This window comes from Dipodomys merriami, unplaced genomic scaffold (genome assembly GCF_024711535.1).
Source record: "Dipodomys merriami isolate MVZ:Mamm:240054 unplaced genomic scaffold, mDipMer1.0.p SCAF_3, whole genome shotgun sequence".
Lineage (NCBI taxonomy): Eukaryota > Metazoa > Chordata > Mammalia > Rodentia > Heteromyidae > Dipodomys > Dipodomys merriami.
In genome coordinates, this window is record NW_027204492.1 from 27,557,241 (window position 1) to 27,576,467 (window position 19,227).

At 35.8% G+C, this 19,227-nt stretch overlaps 1 protein-coding gene across 1 annotated transcript in view; it reads right to left on the reverse strand.

Annotated features, from left to right (window-relative positions):
• Window positions 1–3,968: 3,968 nt before the first annotated feature.
• The window catches only part of LOC138839380 (double-strand-break repair protein rad21-like protein 1), a 35,030-nt gene continuing 19,771 nt past the window's right edge, over window positions 3,969–19,227 (reverse strand). The window contains exons 14-24 of the mRNA XM_070038953.1: window positions 18,792–18,899; window positions 18,039–18,146; window positions 16,461–16,568; window positions 15,980–16,087; window positions 15,337–15,447; window positions 13,433–13,668; window positions 13,113–13,215; window positions 11,943–12,064; window positions 7,667–7,738; window positions 6,214–6,291; window positions 3,969–4,253 (exon numbers count right to left, since the gene is read on the reverse strand). Coding sequence (XP_069895054.1) covers window positions 4,065–4,253; window positions 6,214–6,291; window positions 7,667–7,738; window positions 11,943–12,064; window positions 13,113–13,215; window positions 13,433–13,668; window positions 15,337–15,447; window positions 15,980–16,087; window positions 16,461–16,568; window positions 18,039–18,146; window positions 18,792–18,899 — 1,343 coding nt within the window. The 3' untranslated portion in view covers window positions 3,969–4,064. The remainder of the gene's footprint in view (window positions 4,254–6,213; window positions 6,292–7,666; window positions 7,739–11,942; window positions 12,065–13,112; window positions 13,216–13,432; window positions 13,669–15,336; window positions 15,448–15,979; window positions 16,088–16,460; window positions 16,569–18,038; window positions 18,147–18,791; window positions 18,900–19,227) is intronic.

The window sequence follows — 19,227 nt, forward strand, 5'->3', positions numbered from 1 at the left end:
TCAACCTTCCACCCCCATGCTCCTTTCTTCCCAGTGATTTCAGATAGACCAGGTTTAGGTCACATCCTTGTTTATCTGTTCTGCCAAGAATAAGACAACATCTTCAGCCTCTGGGAGCAGAAAGCCTCCCTTCGTTTGTCATCTTCAGTTGCTCTGAACCCTGCTCCTCATTGTGTCTGAATACTCTCTTGTCCTAACTACATTTGGTCTGTAAGGAGCAACATGGTTCCCCAAAGGCAAGGACTGGTGCATGGTGGACATCATAGCATGGACACCCAGCTCCAGGACCTCAGAGAAGTGAACACACACCATTGGCCTTCACCATCCAGGCTCATGTGCCAACAAGCGGCTGTGCCACCTGCCACTCACACATGGTATATAGAGTTATCTCAGAGGTTCCTGCAGGGACAGCTTGCAGTAATGGCTTCAGTGAGGACAGAGGGGCAGGAGGTGTTCTTGGCCAACAGGCTACCACTGTCATCCCTTCCTTTGCTCTCTCCCATTCTCCCCAGCTCATCCCTGCCCTGTATAATTCATTTTCAACATGGTGTCTACTGAGTATCAATACTGCATTTATTCACCCTTTGTGCCTCCATTTCTGTGCCCTTTCCATTATCCCCAAAAGACATATAAAGTAACAAAAAGGGCAAAAATAATCTTGTTTCCATTTCCTGGAATTCATTTTGAATGAATGCTCCCAGACAGCTGAGAAGAAAATAATTGTACATTGCTGAAAAATACTAAAGAATGTCTCCTTTCTAACCTTTGGTAGTCAATTGTACTTAGAAAGTGGGCCTAACTCCTTGAAAGTAACAGGGACAGTTTGGACTGGAATGAAAACCTACCCAACAGTTTTGCCTGATGTGCCTGCCTAACTCTAGGTAGAGTAATAATATTGTCACTTTTTGCAAAAGTAAATGGCCTTCACACATTCTTTTATATGAAAAAGAAACAAAAAATCACAGTACATTAAAAACGGCAATGAAGAAAGAAGAAACCTCGTGTCCATATCTTGAGGTTCATTTCACTTATCTTACATGATCATATGAACATAACTTTTGACCTTTTCTGCTTGTCTAGTAATATTATCCTAACTGTATACTAGTTATTGCAAATAAGGGAAACCATGGGACCTATGTTTCTTTGGGTATGGTTTACTTTACTTAATATATATATATATATATATTTTATTGTGAAAATACTGTACAGAGGGGTTACAATTACATGGGCAAGATAGTGAATACATTTCTTATCAAGCATTGTTACCTACTCCTTTGTTTCCCCTTCCCATCCCTTCCCATCTCCCACTCATCCTCCTCCCCCCTCCTCCCCCCTACCCCCCACCCCCAACCGGCCAGAGTTGTAAAGTTCATTTTTCGACATAACCACTTGTACATCTCATTGACTTAATACATTTTCTAAGTCTTTCCATTTCCTTACAAATGGTGTGATGCCATTCTTTCTGATGGAAGCATACAATTCCATACCAGCTGTGCTGGTAGCTTTAGTATAGCCTTGTTTGTGGGATTGCTGGGTCATTAGGGGAGCTCTATGTGTAGTCTTTTGAGGATACTGCTTTCCAAAGTGGTTGAACAAGTTTACACTCCAACCAACAATGTGGTAGGGCTCTCTTTTGCCAAGAGAACTTTGAACTTCATGGACTCATAATATAACTGTGCAGTATTTGGCAAGTAAAATAATAGTCAATATTTATCATTTATATGAAGAAATCATTCATTTGAATTTTTATTTTTGATTCAAACCTTTTTCTACAGTCCTAATTTACAGTAAATCTATGAGGTTGATTTTTCCTACTAGAGAGCTATCACATTATGCATTGTGGGAACACATGGCATAGCAACTAAAGCAGGAATAGGAAACCATGCTTGAAAAGACCAGGTGCTCTCTAGACACCTAATACTGCATTAGAAAGTTAATTGATGATACACTTTATGTTCCATAATGCTTACTCACATTATGGGCACCCTCTTTATATTTACAAGCTTAAAGCTAAACCAAAGGAAGTCATGCAACCACTGTACATTCACAGTAGAAATTTCTTAAGAATCCCATACAAGCTTTGAGAGGTTTCTTCTACTTGTTTGATATTTCCTGCTAGTTAGGACACAATACTTTTCAGAAATCTCCTCATGGCATGTTCCTAAAACAAGAGAGCTCTTTCACTCCCATCATTCCCATCTGGAATAATGTCAGTCAATGAAGAATTCTCTTGAGCATCCAAAAGGAAGTGATTCAGAAGAGAATCAGTGTTTAGTTGCATGGTAAGATGCAACAGATAAGTATAAGCACAGAACAAAATAAAAAATCATTCCCGAGAAATCAGTAATTTTGTTTGATTTTCACTAACTCAGAAACACTTAAAATTCCTTTTAGTTTCAAAATCCATTTTTATTCTAAATCTTAAATGTGCACCCCTATATCCCACCGGATACATTGATAAAACCACAATGTTTCTGGCAGCCCTTTGAGGATTCTTTTGATTGAATATCTGCAGGCAAATTGAGAATTTGATGAAACAAATAGTGGAGAGTTTACCACTGTTGTCCCCTCTCAAACATCCTCATAGGTCTGAGTTGAGGATGTGAAAAAGAGACTTCTGATGCTTACAGTAAGGGAAATCATTTTTCTTCTTCTTTTTTTTTGTCTATCGTGGGGCTTGAACTCTAGGCCTGAGCACTATCCCTGTGCTCTTCAGCCCAAGGCTAGCACTCTACCAGTTGAGCTACAGCACCACTTCCCATTTTTCTTCTTGGTAAGTCTTTTCCCCATTTTCTCACAACTCAAGTCATCTTGCACTGGAGGCTATTACAACAATAAGTCACAGGAACCTTAAATTCTAAGGGAGGACAAAATTATTTAGAGTAGCTAAGGTTCTGAGGGAGTTTAGTTTAGTTTAGTTTAGTCTCCTTTGATCCTCCCTTCACTTTACTTCATATGCACATGCAATTGTGGGAATTAGAAGAAAAGCAGATTCTACTTCCAGCTTTCTGATGAATTCCAAAGAAGAAAAGCCAGGTAATGATAATGATATAAACTGTGTTTTCAGTTACTATTAAAAGCCAAAAGCCAGGAAACTAATCATGAAAACGCCATCTGAAAAATGATGCATTTATTATAACAGAATAATGATTTGAGTAAATATGAATTTCTCCTCTTTGGAGGGCAGAACTAATTAGAACAAATTTAACAAATTTCTAAAAAAGAAAAGCCATAAACAGGATTTCATAAATTGCCACAGTACGTTTCAGGCATAAAAGAATGAGCACATTTTCAGGTAAAAGAAACTTTAGAGAATTCATTGCCAGCAGAACTGATTTAAAGGGACTGCTGAAGAACAATCTTCACACAAAAGGGACATTTTGCCAAAAGGAAATTTGGAACACCAAAAAGGAGAGAAGGGTAACAAAACAGATAAATTAATACATTCAATAGACAATTTTCATTTTGAATTCTTTAAATACATTTTGTCACTTGAGAGTGTTGAAACTGGTAATTGTTTTTTTCTGCTGGGATGTTATTGCATATAGATGAAATTCATAAGACAATTACAGCATAAAGCAATAGGAATAAAGGAACCTGTATGAGGTTTCTATACTCCCATTTTGTAGTGGGAAAATAGTGATTATAAGTACACAATTGAAGTGAACTTTTATAATTCCTGGAGCAGCCATTAATAGTTTATAGTAAAAAAATGATAAAATACCATAGATAAATTCAAATCAAAATCATTAAAAGTATGTTCTCTGAGGAGGTAGACAGTAACTACATTACTGAAAAATAACAGGAAAATGACCTTTGCAAATAAAAAATCATACTCAGGCCAGAGTAAATTCCAAGAGAAATTACAAAATATTTTTAAGTGAACAATGTAGAAATACAATGTTCTAAAAATGTGCAATTCACATAAATCAGTGCTTGGACAGAAATAGTCTTTTAAAAATGTTCCTAAATGTTTCACAGTTATACAAAGATTTTAAAATATATTCTGAACAACCTACAGAGAAACACCAGTGACAACACAGCCTTCATGATCTGGATTTCCCTTACATGTCATGGAACCTTGGTCCTGCTCTAACTATGATATCCTCATATGGAGCACTCTGGCTGACCTCAATGGCTTGCTCTTTTTTTAGGAGTAGTAAACTATAAAAGGTGGCAGCTGCTTGTTTTCGGCTACTGTTCTTGCAGAGCTCCATCAGACTAAAGGACTTCTTTCCCTTCTTGTTGGATTCCTGGGAAAATAATAGGAAAATAGAAAAGAAAAAGGAAAAAAGAAACAAAAATCATTAAAAGTAAGCAGGATGTAGATGCAGAATAACCAAGAAAATAATGAACATTTTCATAAATGACTATGATATCCTTCAAAAGAGAAATACAAGCAAAACTTTAGTAAACTTAACACATCATCTGTCACTGAGTACAAGTGTAGTGCATTGCAAAATATATTTAATAATGCATGAAGATAATTCCTTTTATGAGGACAAGGTGTTGGAATCTCTTATAGAAGTAGAAATTTTTTAGTTCAAAACATACTGGTGAAGTTAATACTGGCCAGTATCCCTTTGTTTACCATGAAATACTTTTAGACACGTAAGGTTTTTTTTTTTTTACCAGTCCATAACACATAAGTCATTTAGTAAGTGCAATACTGCATTGTGCTTTATTGCAACCATAGGTCTGGCCCAAGGGCAGCAACCTTTAAGAGGTGGTATAGCTAACCTTCATGTATTTTCTCTTTTACGAGACAGTTGTGGATTGGGTGGCTTTTCTTTCTTCCATTTCAAGCCACCTTTCCTAAGGGAAGAAAGTCCTTTAACTAATGGGATATCTGTGTAAGAGGTGCCACATCATTAATTCACTCTCAAGACTGAAAGCCTGCATACAAGCCCTGCCTATGTACATGTAACATTCTATTCATTTTTGTTGTCTCTTCTTTAAATAAAAACATGCACCAGATATTTGAGTGAAATCCCTAACTTTAAAGAGAAAAAAATGCATTCAGAATAATCATTGTAGAAAGAGAATGCAGAGAATAGAAGAAAGCTATAACCTTGGAAGTTCAGGGTTTTTTTCTGCCTCCATGGAGAATGATGAAGATGAAGGCCAGAGAAAGCAGATTAATGTTTGCTTGGAAATGGGAACGTGTTAGGCAGAGGAAGGATGAAGAAAGGGCTATTTGGCTTTGAAAATGGGGAAACCTAAAAGACAGGATGCTGGGTTCTGACACCTTTTCCAGCACAGTTGCATACTAGACTGAATGGTCCTCTCAAAGAGAAATAAGCTATCTTCTTTAAGCCTAAGATATTTTGGCTGTCTGTACAAACAAGTCTGCATCAAACTATTAGAAATAGATTATTTAACACTGAATGCTGTGTTTAAACTATCCTGAGATGGGCAATGTAACTAAGCTAAACTTTCACTTTCTAGTAAAAAGATTCAATTTAAACCTGCAAATACCAGTAAAAACCCTATCAATTAAAAACATGGACATAAATACTAAAAGAAACAGCTTAATATATGTATGTCTGGTGAGGAGGACTTAGGGTTAAAGAAGGTCGGACAAATAACTTCAGCTTTTCCTTTTCAGAAAGTAAAGTATGATAGCATAATATGCCCAACAGCATAATACTACTGAATATTCATTTTGATAAAAACACATTATAGCAGCATACCGATTTACGACTTTTAACGTGTTATAAACAGTTCCATATTTTAGAAATAGTTGATTTTTTGCTAATATAAGATTGAGACATAGAAAAGATGTCTGAGGACATTAGTGTGACTGAGAAGGCAGAAAAAAGTTTCTGGTACCAGAAACTATATTAAGCAGTAGGTACATCACTCAAAATCATCTCACACTAGTAAAATTTGAACTAAGAGAAGCTATTTTGTTTTTATAAATGTCTGGGTGCTTGGACTGAATAATTTCTTTATTTTAAAACATAAATCCAAACTGGGCATCGGTGGCTCACTCCTGTAATCCTACCTACTTAAGAGGCTGAGATCTGAGGATTGAGGTTCAAAGCCATCCCCGCGAAACACTTCTCCAATTAACCACTCAGAAACCAGAAGCGGAACTGTGGATCAAGTGGTAGAATGCTAACCTTGAGCTGGAGAGCTCAGGGACAGCTCCTCAGTTCCAGAGTTCAAGCCCCAAGACTGAAAAAAGAAAAAAAAAGTCCTATGTCTTACCTGTAATGTACTTAACAACCCATGTGCTGTTCCATTTGATTTTTCTGCTGTGATGTTTTCATCAATGTCCATTGGCTCCTGTTTGAATGACAAATAAAAACACCATATAAGCAACTCTCACTGGATGTTTATTATTTGCAAAGCATAGTGTTAGCTGCTTCAAGAAACAACTATAACACTGAATTTTGCCAACTGAAAAGAACAAAATTAATGCAAATATAGTCAAATATAAGTCAATTTGAGCTGATTTACTTATAGTCCCTCTTTTAGTAAGTGGTTCCAAATAGGAGATGCTGCTGTCTTTATTAGGAATGCATCCCAGAGCAATGTTCCCTCTGTACTTCAAAAAGTAAACTTTGAAGAGAACCATTTTCAGCTAGGACTCTCCCAGTTCTTGTCCATCTAATTGTTTTCAAAAGGAGTAAAGAAAAGCTTACAGCAGTATGGAGGTTCCTGAAAAGACTTCACATAGAGCTCCCCTATGACCCAGCAATCCCACTTTGGGGCATTTACCCAAATGTTTACAAACAAGACCACACTAAAGCTACCAGCACAACTATGTTTATTGCAGCATTATTTACCATAGTTAAGATATGGAACCAACCCAGAAGCCCCTCAGTAGATGAATGGATCAAGAAAATGTGGTATATATACACAATGGAATTCTATGCCTCCATCAGAAAGAATGACATTGCCCCATTTGTTAGGAAATGGAAAAACTTGGAAAAAATTATATTAAGTGAAGTAAGCCAAGCTCAAAGAAACATAGGCCCCGTGATTCCCCTTATTTGCAATATCTAGTATATGTATGAGTCAAGCAGAAAAGGTCAGATAAGGTGATGTTAGGAAAATGAACCCTAAGATATGTATTTTAAATGTTTTTTTTCTTTCACGCATTTGTTTCTAACACATTTATAAGATATTTCTTTGTTGCTTTGTATGTCCCTCCCCCACAGTATAACCCCTGCTTTCACTATATTTGATGTCGGTATAATTTGTGGAGGAGATGGGGAAAAACAAGTCGTTTAAGGATACAGGTGGACCCGTTGCAACTATGAGAAGTACAAGTTGTCATGTCAAAAACGAACTTTACAACTTTGTTGCGGGGGGGGGGGGTAGGGGAGGAGGGGATTGGGGGGGCGGGGGGAGGCTGGGAAGGGATGTGAAGGGTAAACAAAGGAGGAGGCTGGAATGCTTGATAAGAAATGTACTCATTATCTTGCCCATGTAATTGTAACCCTTCTGTACAGTATGTTCACAAAAAACAAAAATTAAAATTAGAAAAAGAAAAGCTTACAGAAACACAGTAATATAAAGGCATTTATCTGAACTTCACTGGTGATAAATTTAAATTAGAAATTTAGAAAATAAAATGACATCTCTAAACATCAAATTTCAAACAAAGAATATTTAGAATGCTTTTAAGAATATCCTCAAGACAACATGTATTTACCACTTCATCTGGAAAATTTTCTTGGGCTGGAGATTTCTCAGAAACTTGATATGACAGTTCCATAGTACTCTCCTAAGGTAAGTTAGGGAAAGAGAGATAACTCTGCTGGTGATTATAATAGGAATAATCTAATTTTATTACGTACTTTTACAGCATCACACTCATTTCTCAAACTAATTTGAAGTACCACTTACATTGTCAAAATGTTATTTCTGAGGTAAATAACCCTTTGTTACCTACGGCTTTTCACAAATGCCCAACTTCCCGCATGGCTTCCCATTCTTTTCCCTTCCAATTCCCTCTCCACTACTGATCTCACATTCAAAAGCCTATAGGACAGTGCTGCTACCATCGTGTAACTTTGGAGCATTTTCGAGTTCTGATCTCCTACATCTAGTCTCAGCCACAGTACCAGGTAGCAGAAGAAAGAAACCTGTCCAGGTGTCACTCCCGAGGGAGTGAAAGAAGGGAGAGGGGCACTGCCATCCTACCCAGGGCCAGGATGGGATTGCTGCAGTCACTGCTTGAGCTGTCACTGATGCCTTACGTTAAGAAAATAATGTGTCCTCTCAAAGGAAACAAAGACATAAAGGAAGAAGGAAGGAAAAAGAGAAATCTAGAAATTCTCCATATACTGATACTTCCTCCCTTGTACTGCTTTAAAAAAACTTTTTACTGTAAAGGTGATCTGTAGAGGGTTATAGTTACATAAGCCAGTTACTGGGTACATTTCTTGTTGAACAATGTCATACACACCCTCTATTTTCTCCCAGTTTTTTTTCCCTCCAGACTCCCCTTCCCCCAAATTGTATACTTTGTTCCCAACATAATATTTAGTGAATATCAAGGCTGAGTTAGTTCACTCTTTGTCCCACCATTTCTGTGATTTCCCCTTCCCCTCCCCAAGTCAGATAAATTTGCATACAAGACAAAAGGTATAAACATCAAAAAAGAGCAACAAAAGGGAAAAAGCAGAAAAAAACACAAAAAGTAAAATAAAAACCTATTATTTCCATTTCTTGGAGTTCATTTTGATAAGCATCATTTTATATGAGCATATGCAGATAGCTATTAAGCCCTGGTGATCCTTTCCTAAGGATGTCCCCCTTTGATCTCACTGTGAATGTTTATTGTGCCATTGAATTAATCATGTCCAAGTGTAATTTTTTGCATTTTACTATTCATTGGGTTTACTTGTAGATTTATGGGCACATTCTAATTATCACAAATGAGAGGAACAATGCAGCCTACGTTTCTTCGCATCTAGCTTTTTTCACTTAACATAATTTTTTCTAAGTCTTTCCATTTCTTTACAAATAAGGCAATGTAATTCTTTCTAATGGAAGCATATAATTCCATTGTGTGTATCTACCATATTTTATTGATCCATTCCACTGAGAGGCATCTGGGTTGATTCTATAGCTTAGCTATGGTAAACAATGCTGCAATGAACGTGGGTAGTGGCTTTAGTGTGGTCTGGTTTGTGGTCATTTGGATAAATACCCAGGAGTGGGATTGCTGGGTCATAGGGAAGCCACACTGATTTCCAGAGTGGTTGAACAAGTTTACATTCCCACTAACACTGTAGTAGCATTCCCTTTTGGCCACATCCCCACCATTATCTGTTATTGTTAGCTTTCTTGATAATGGCCATTCTACCTGGGGTGGGGTGAAATCAAATTGTTTTGATTTGCACTTATATGGGCAAAGATGTTGAACATCTCTTCATATCTATTGGACATTTTTACTTCTTCATCTAAGCTGTTTCTCTTTAAGTCTTTAGCCTATTTACTAAATGGGTTGTTGTTTCTTTGAGATTTTGTTCTCTGGGGGTTTAATTTTTTTAACTCTAGGTATATTTTATATATAAGACCTCTGTCTGATGCAGAGTTAGTAAAGATTTCTCCCATTCTGTGGGCTTTCTATTTATCTTGCTAGCTATGTCGTTTGCCATGCAGAAACTCTTCAGTTTGAGGCAATCCTATTTATCAAGTCTTTCTTTGATTTGTTATGATTCTGGATCTTTGCTTAGGAAGGTTCGACCTGTGCCAACAAGCCCTAGTGTTTCCCTATCCCATCCTGTAATATTTTCAGGGCATCTGGTCTTACATTGAGGTCTTTGATCCATTTAGATTTAAATGTGGTACAGTGTGATATATAAGGATCTAGTGTCATTGTTTCTAACATTTTATAAGGTACCATGTGATTTTTGTTGTTTTGTATGTCCTTCCCCCACGGTATAACCCCTGTTTTCACTGTATTTGATATTGGTATAATTTGGGGAGGGTAAGGGAAAAAACATTGTTTAAATAAGGATACAGGTGGACTCATTGCAACAATGAGATGTACAAGACGCTATGTCGAAAAACGAACTTTACAACTTAGGCGGAGGTGGGGGGTGGGGAGGGTGTGTAGTTGAGGAGGTGGGAGGGAAGGGATGGTAGGGGGAAAACAAAGGAGGAGGCAACAATGCTTGATAGGAAATGTACTCATTACCTTGCTCATGTAACTTTAACCCCTCTGTACAGTACTTTCACAAGAAAAACTTATTAAAAAAAGGATCTAGCTTCAGTTTTCTACATGTGTATAAACAATTCTGCAGCACCATTTGTTGAAGAGGTTGTCTTTCTTCCACCCTGTGTTGTTTGCTCGCTTATCAAATATTCGGTGGCTATCTGTCTGTAGGTTCACTTCTGGGACTTCTATTCCATTGGTCCTCAGGCTTATTCTTGTGCCAGTATGAAGCTGTTTTTTTTTTAATTACGACAGTTTTGTAACAGAGTTTGAAGTTTGGTATTGATGTTCTTCCAGCACTGTTCTTGCTGCTAAGGACTGTTATTGCTATTTGGGGTTTTCTATTATTCCATATGAATTTTTGGGTTACTTTTTCTGTATCACTGAAGAATGTTGTTGTTCTACACTGCTTTAAAGCTGAAAGGTCCTTTCTATTTTTAACCTACCTGTAAGCTCCGTTCCTGATTACTCTCCCTGACCTTGATTAGGAGTTTCCTCTTACACTAAAGCTTTTTGAAAGTTTAGTGAATACAAAGACATGCACTTTGTCCTTCCCATATTTATGGAGCCTTATCATGTCTGAATTTTCTACATTTTAGGTATGCTCAAGTTTGCAGTTAGTATACATGAAAGTTCTGCTTCATAAGGTTTGAAAAGATGAATCAGTGAACAATTTTATGCACCTTCAAGCTGACTGTGTTCCTAAACATCACATGTGTGTGATGTTTGTCCAACATTTTGAAATACAACTGGAAGTAAAACTTTTAAGCACAATATAGGGTAAAGAAAGAAAATCTGACAGATCTGGAACATTGACCTCTCTCCATCTATGTCAAACACATGGCAATAATCTATTTTGTTCATATGTCTACTATGAGAATTGCTCTTATATTTCCCTCCCTGCTAAGTTAAAAAATTAAAAAAAATTCCTAATCCCAATTTGAGTAGGTGTTTGCTAAAAAATATCCAAGTGCAAATGAGGAAGATAGTACCAACAAGCCACTGTTGTCAGTGTCCAGTGCATTATAAAATACTGAAAGAAACACATTCTGTTTTATACACTGTGGAGATATCTCTCCTCCTTAGACACTGAGTTCTAATGTGAGCTGAGTTCCCTGTGTAGTTATAAAAATACAGTAAGGATGGAAAATACTAGAAAAGCACCTGTTTATTTTTACGTGATGCATTTGTACCACCAGGGAAGTAACCATTGAGAAAACATTTTAAAACATGTTTTCTAACCATGTCCTCAAATAGCTATGCCTTTTGAAGAAAATGTTTTCACGCAAAAATTTCTACAAATTAAATTTTTTATGGATATTGAATTTGAGATATTCTGTCAAACTACAACTTAAGATCACTGATAGATCTAAACTGTATTATCTTCAGGAGAAATAGTAAATCTTGGATGAAACACAAAACACGGGTTTATTGACTAGAGTAGTAAAAGATTTGTGATATACTAAATGGGGGATTTTCTGCTCATAGATTCAAGTACAGAAATTATTTCTTGAATGTATCATGCAAAATGTTGTTTCAGTGTGAAGCTACTTAATCTTTTATATCACTAACCTAAACTAGAGAATATTGCTTTGCAGATTAAAATTATGTATTATCCTTCAATGCTGCTAATTAGTTAGGAAATTGCAGAATAATATGATATTAAACATGCACTTGAAAATGAAAGATCTATCAAAATCCCAACATTTCTGCACTACAGCTACGCTAGAAAACATTTCATGATTTTTCCTCATTATCTCACCTCAGTTGGTAAGTTGTTGACCTCTTCAACATAGTTGTCTGGACATTCAAAAGTCATATCATGCTCAGTTTGGGGCTGGTTTAACTCTTCATAGGCATTTGATACTTCCATCATGGAGGTTTCTGAAGTAACAAGGAAGTAAAAAACATTTCACCAACACATTTTCAGATTGGAATTAGGATATGGTTGTTACTAAGAAGACTTTGGGTAGACAATTTGGAATCCAAGAATACAACAAGCAAAGGGTGCTCAAACTTTCTTTGGGTTCCTCAAAGTCTCATATATTCATCTTCCCTTTCCTTTCTGCAACTGATCACCTCATTCCCCACCCTCTGCCTACCATCCCCTCCACACTCACACAGTTATGCACAAGACAACATGCGAAGTTCAAGATCACCAGGTTGTATTGTTCAGTAGATTTTTTATTGTAAGGATAATGTATATAGGGGTTACTGTTACATAAGTCAGATAATGAGTCACCCCCCTCCATCATTTTCTCCCAGGTTTTCCCCTTCTGATCCTCCTCCCTGTTCAGTAAATTTTAATGCCTTCATGTAACTCATCACATCAGTCACTTTTAGGTAGATCTATGTCTCAAGTTAATAGCTCTATTTCAAGTTTTTTGCCCCTGTGTAACTTTTCTAGTTTAGTGTTATAGAGTGAAACATGTTAGTCAGAAGTATTTTTTGAAACTTTGTGAATACTGCTTTGAGGAAGGGAAAGGTATGAAAGAGCAAGAGTGAAAACAATCTATAAATATATACATCTTATCTTGTTTATGTGTGTAGGGTTTAACTCAGTAAATGGTGCTTGCTAGATTAGTGTTCTACCACTTAAGCCATGTCCCTAGCCCTGGTTTTGGCTAGTTGTTCTGGAGATTATTTTTAGATTATTTCTCTCCAGGCTGGCTATGAACCATGATCCTTCAAATATCAGTTTCCTGACTTGCATGACAGGTATGAGCCATTGTCAACTAGCTCTATTTCAGTTTTTAAAATTAATCCAAAGGCAGGAAAATGCAATAATGAAGTAACTCTTTAAAATACCCTTCTAAGGGTAGCATTTACTACTGAAAATATGGAACTAGATTCTAGTTTCATTCCAAAGGTAAAATAGGATTATTGATTCCACAAGGTTCTGCTTTCCATCAACAGAATTAGGAAGTCTCACCACATATGCTTTGGACTCCATCTTCTTCCATATCTGACTCGTTCAGTGTCAGTCCACTTCCAGGTCTAACGATAAGGGTTGTTTTTAAGTTTCTTTCAAACAACTGTAAAAGCAAATTTTATTTCTTGTTTTTGTACTCATAAAGCAGTGCAATAAGACACAGGCATACATGCTTTAATGACAAAACTACAATCATATGCACATATTCAACAAATTAATTTAAAATGAAGTTTGTTGTTTCCCAATTCTACTTCTGTTAATATAGATTCATTTGCATACAAGCAGATGTTGAATTTATGTAAAATAATGAAAACTATTACCACTCTCAATTTGTCATGGCCCAAATTGTGGGCAGGAGTTGATAGAAGTACACGTGGTTTTGACTTCTCCTTCCATCTCATGAATTGTAGTGAAGGATGTGCTGCTCTCACACGTGGGGTTATTTCAGAGCAATAAAACTGTTCACGTATATCTTTCCTACTGAGCTTCTTGACTTCATCTATGATTACTTTCTTCCTTTTGATTTTCCTTTTCCGACGAGTGACTAAATATGAGGCTTCAGCAAAAGTGTGATTAATTGTACAATCTAGTAAAATGATCTTCTAAATACCATATATTAAAGAAATGTGTACCACAATATAGCTTCAGATCGCATTCAGGAGAAAATACTTGTCTCTGAAAATATGCTTTGCAATGTTTTTTAAAGAGTATCTGAAGAGGCAAAAGCTGATATATATTTTTGTCATTGCCTAAAAGTACTTAGAAGGGACTTTGTTGACCTGCTAGGTAGACACCTGACCAAACATGGAGCAGGGGTGATATTGAACAGGGAGGTTAACCTATCTGAAAGTTCTATTTAAAAAACTTATATAAGAGAATAAGTTGTTGTTGTTGTTGTTGTTTGGTCAGTCATGGGGCTTGAACTCTGGGCTGGGCACTATCCTTCAGCTCTTCAGTTCAAGGCAAGTGCTCTACCACTTGAGCCACATCACCACTTCCGGTTTTCTAGTGGTTTATTGGAGATAAGAGTCTCATGGACTTTCCTGCTCAGGTTGGCTTTTAACTGTGCTCCTCAGATCTCAGACTCCTGAGTAGCTAAGATTATAGGCGTGAGCCACTGACACCCAGCAAGAATAAGTTTTGAAACATTAATTTGTATTGTTCTATCGTAATTTTTCTCCTCTACTGAAATTCAGATATCAATTCAAAGTAGGTTGCTAGATGCATCAGATTAAACTACTTTGGAGAAATTTACTAGGAGAAAGAAGAAAATCAAGCTTTTCATTTGTAAAGCTGACAACAGGGTGAGTAGATTTCCCTGATGAAGATCTGAGATTAGATTATTCCAAGAGGAACCGGAATGTGTTTGTTGATGTGCTTTAGTAAAACTCTAGGAACCTGGTAAGACTTTAATGGGCTGCTGTACATCTGGACAGTTGGCAAACTACAAACTGGTATGGCTAGTTATGGGGTTTACTTCCCCCTTCTTACTTCCGCCCCCAAGCTTTGATACTACCATTGCTCAAGGCTGAGAGTCACACTTGTATACCTTAAGAAAAAAAATCCAGTATTTTTATGCCTACATTTATGAATACATATTCATATTAATATACTACTTAAATTAGAATGTTCTTAAAGACTGCTATTCATTAGTTTCATACTTACTGCTTACTCCTAAACAAATATGGTACAGGCTAAATGTCAGAAAGCATTGTGCTTCCTCCTGTGACCCTTTCATTCTGCCATATAATATGTTCACAGTATATGTGTTCATCTGAATCAGATTCAAACATGTTTTTAAAGAGAGTTTCAAGATAGGGCCTCACTATGTAATTCAGGATGGCCTCAAACTTGCTATGTAGCCCAGGCTGGTCTTGAACACAAATCCTTCTGCTCCTGTCTCTGGGAATGCAAATATATACTACCAAGCCTTGCATAGATTGAAATTTCTCAAAGGCAGAAACTATGTTCCTATCAATTCTGTGTACAACAAATAGTAGTATTTCAAGATGTCTTCAATTAAGCTCAGTTTTAAATTTTCCAGTTTTCTGAACTAGATATATTATTTGAATAGGAATGAATTTGATGAAAGAATTATCTCAAAATTTCTTTAGACTTTTTCCTACTATATTACAATTGTTTTTATCACAATAACTACCTTGCACTGTATTTCATGGATTACTCACACATCAAAAATAAAAATAGAAATATGAATTCTTTTAACCTGAAACATTAAATGAGTCAAGAGTGTATTCCTCTTCTTCAGTTAATAATAGGTTTCGATTCACTTTTCCATCTTTAGGTAGACGTATGTCATCTGGATCATCTGAATCAACTAATATAAAAGAAAATATAAAATATATGGTTATATTGCAAGGTAGAGGGATATATATGAAAATTAAAGGGAAAACTAGCTGAAAATTTACATTTCTTGGACCTTATCTGAATTTCTTAGAATCATTTATTTAATAAAAATAAAGAGACTGAGTAATACTTCTTGAACTGAACTAAGTTTTAAAATTTTGCAGTTCCTGAATTGGATGTATGATCTGAACAGGACTAAATATGATGAAAGAATCATCTCAAACTTCCTTCACACTTTTCTCCTTCAGTACTACAAGTACTATTACTATACTGACTACCCTTTATAATATTCATGGATTATTCACACATCACAAGATAAATGAACATATCAAAGATAAAAAATAAGAACATGGATGGGAAAACTGGGGGAAGTGAAGGGAAGGGTGACATTGTCCAAAAAAAATTGTACTCATTACTTGACTTACGAAATGGTAACCCTTCTGTACAGCACCTTAAAATAACAATAAAATTATATTAAAGAATAAAATAAGAATGCTTCTAACCTGGAAAATTATATGGGTCAACAGTAGCTCGTTTTTCTTCAGTTAATAATAGTTTTTTGTCCAACTTTTCATTCTTAGATAGAGATTCCTCATCTAGATTATCTGTTTCTATAAAATAATTTCATCACAAAAGTAAATATAAAACATGCACTTATGGGTAGGAGGTTATACACTAATATTAAAAGTGAAAATGAAGTGAAGATTTACATTGCTGAGCTATCTGCATTTCTTACAATTATTTATTTAATAGAGATAATGAGGCTCAGTTATATTCCTTCAACTTAGTTAAGTCTAACATTTTTCAGTTCCCAAACTGAAAATATGATTTGAATAGGAATAAATATTATGAAACAATCTTCTCAATTTCTTTCACACGTTTCCTGTTATTACTACACTGACAAATTATTCACATACCCCAAAGAAATTAAGATATTACTATGTCAAAAGAAAAAAATAAAACACAAAACACAAATGTCTCTACCTGATTCATCGCTTAGATGAAGAGTAAACCCTTTGTCTTCCTGTGAAAATGCTATTCCATCCTTTTTTCCACTTTTGGATAGAGATGCATCATCTGGATTTTCTGGTTCTATTAATTAATGCCACCATAAAAAAATAAGTAGAAAAACATATGGTTATATTGCAAGATACAGTATTTATGTGTGAATAAAGTGAAAACTTGAGCTTAGTGCCTGGGGCACACACTATAATCCTAGGTAATCAGGAGGCTGAGATCTGAGGATTGTGGTTCAAAGTTAGCCTAGACAGGAAAGTCTGGGAGACTCTTATCTCCAATTAACTACCAAAAAGCCAGGGGAGGTTTGATTGAAGTGATAGAGTACTAGCCTTGAGAAGAAAAATAAAAGCACAGAGATAGTGCCTAGGCCCTGAGTTCAGACTCAGGACTGGCACACAAACAACAATCTGGCATACACAAAAAAATTATGTGGTTATGTTGCAAGGTGGAAGGCTAAATGAAAATTAAAGTGAAAGTGAACTGCTGTTGCATCCTGAGATGTTCTTAGAATCACTTATTTAATGGAGATAATGACTATCAGTTATACTTCAATGGAATTGATTTTTAAGTTGTTCAGTTCCCAAATTGGGCATATAATTGAACAAGACTGAATATTATGAAACAATCGTCTCAAACATACTTTACATTTTCCTGCTTTATTACTAATGTTATTACTACACTAACTCCCTTCTATAATGTTTCACAAAGTTTTTACATACATAGAAGAAATTAAAGCAGTATTATATCAAAGAAAAAAATTTAAAAATGTATTTGACCTGATACAACATTTAGAGAAACAATAAATTGGTCATCTTCAGGTGAAAATGCTGTTACACCCTCAATTTCATTCTTGGATACAGATGTTTAATCAAGATTATCTGGTTCTATTAAGGTTTTTATGAAAGTAAATAGGAATGCATATGATAATATGCACAATACTACATGTGAATACAATGAAAATTGAGCCTGGCCATTGTGGCACAGACTATAATCTGAGCTATTCAGGAGGCCTAGATGTGAAGACCATAGCTAGTCTAGGCAAGGAAGTTCATGAAATACTTATTTCCAATTAACTACCAAAAAGACAGAAGTGGAGGTTTTGTTCAAGTGGTAGAACACTAACCTTGAGCAAAAATGCTCAGAGACAGAGCCTAGGCCCTGAGTTCAAACCTCGTGACCTGTGCAAACATGAGCCCACGCACACACACACAATAGTTATTGTTATGTTGCAAAACAGAAAGCTAAATAAAGCTTAAAATTAAGTGATGACTTACATTGCTGAGATCTTATCTGTAATTCTTAAAGTCATTTATTTAATAGAGATCATAAAGCTCAGTTATACTTCAACTAAATTGTTTTAAATATTGCAGATCTCAAACTGGACATATGATTTGAACAGGCATGAATTATGAGATAATTATCTCAAACTTCCTTCACATATTTCTTCTGATTTGGTAATACCAATGTTATTAGAATTACTCACATACCTCAAAGTAAGTTAGTATTGTATCAAAGAAAAAATACAACACAAATGCCTCTGACCTGATATACCACTTAGGTGAAGAGTAAATCCTCCATCTTCAGATGAAAATAGTGTTTCACCCTCTTTTTCACTTTTGGATAGAGATGTATCTTCTGCATTACCTGGTTCTATTAGTGTAAGGAAGTGATAAAACATATGGTTATATTATAGAGTTCAATACTATATGTGAATAAAGTGAAAATTTGAGCTGAATGCCTATGGCACATGCCTGTAATCCTAGCTACTCAAGAGTCTAAGATCTGAGGACAGCTAGTCCAGGCAAGTAAGTCCATGAAACCCATTTCTAATTAGCTACCAAAAGCTAGAAGTGGAGGTTTGATTCAAGTGTTAGGGTGCTAGCCTTGAGCAGATAAAAAAATTTTCAGAGACAACAAACAGGCCCAGATTCAGAAAAAATATGGTTATGTTGCATAGTAAAAGGCTACATGAAAGCTAAGTGAAGATTTACATTGCTGGGCTCTTATCTGCGTTTCTTAGGACCATTTATTTAATAGAGACAGTGAAAAGTTCAGTTATACTTCTTCAACTGAATTAACTTTTTGTATTTCAATTCTTAAACTGGATCTATAATTTTAACAGGCCTGAATATTATGAGACAATCATCTCAAACTTCCTTCACACATTTCTCCTACTTTATTACAAATGTTATTACTACACTGACTCCCTTCTATATTTATTCACAAATTATTCATGTCTCAAAGGAATTAAGGGAGTATTATATCAAAGAAAAATACAACACAAACGCCTCTGACCTGATACACCACTTAAGTGAAGAGTAAATCCTGCATCTTCATATGAAAATGTTGTTTCATCCTCTTTTTCACTTCTGGATACAGATGTATCTTCTGTAGTATCTGGTTCTATTAATGTCACCAGAAAGTAAGTTATATTAAAGGGTATAATACCATATGTGAATAAAGTGAAAACTTGAGCCGAGTGCCTGTGGCACATGCCTGTAATCCTAGCTACTCAAGAGTTTGAGATTTAAGGATTGTGGTTCAAAGCTAGCCCAGGTAAGGAAATCCACAAAACTTCTATTTTCAGTTAACTACCAAAAAGCCAGAAGTGAAGGTCTGATTCACATGTGAGAGCACCAGCCTTAAGGGAAAAACGTTCACAGATATCGCCCACAACCAGAGTTCACGGCCCAAGATCAGCACAGAAAAAATTTATAATTGCATTGCAAAG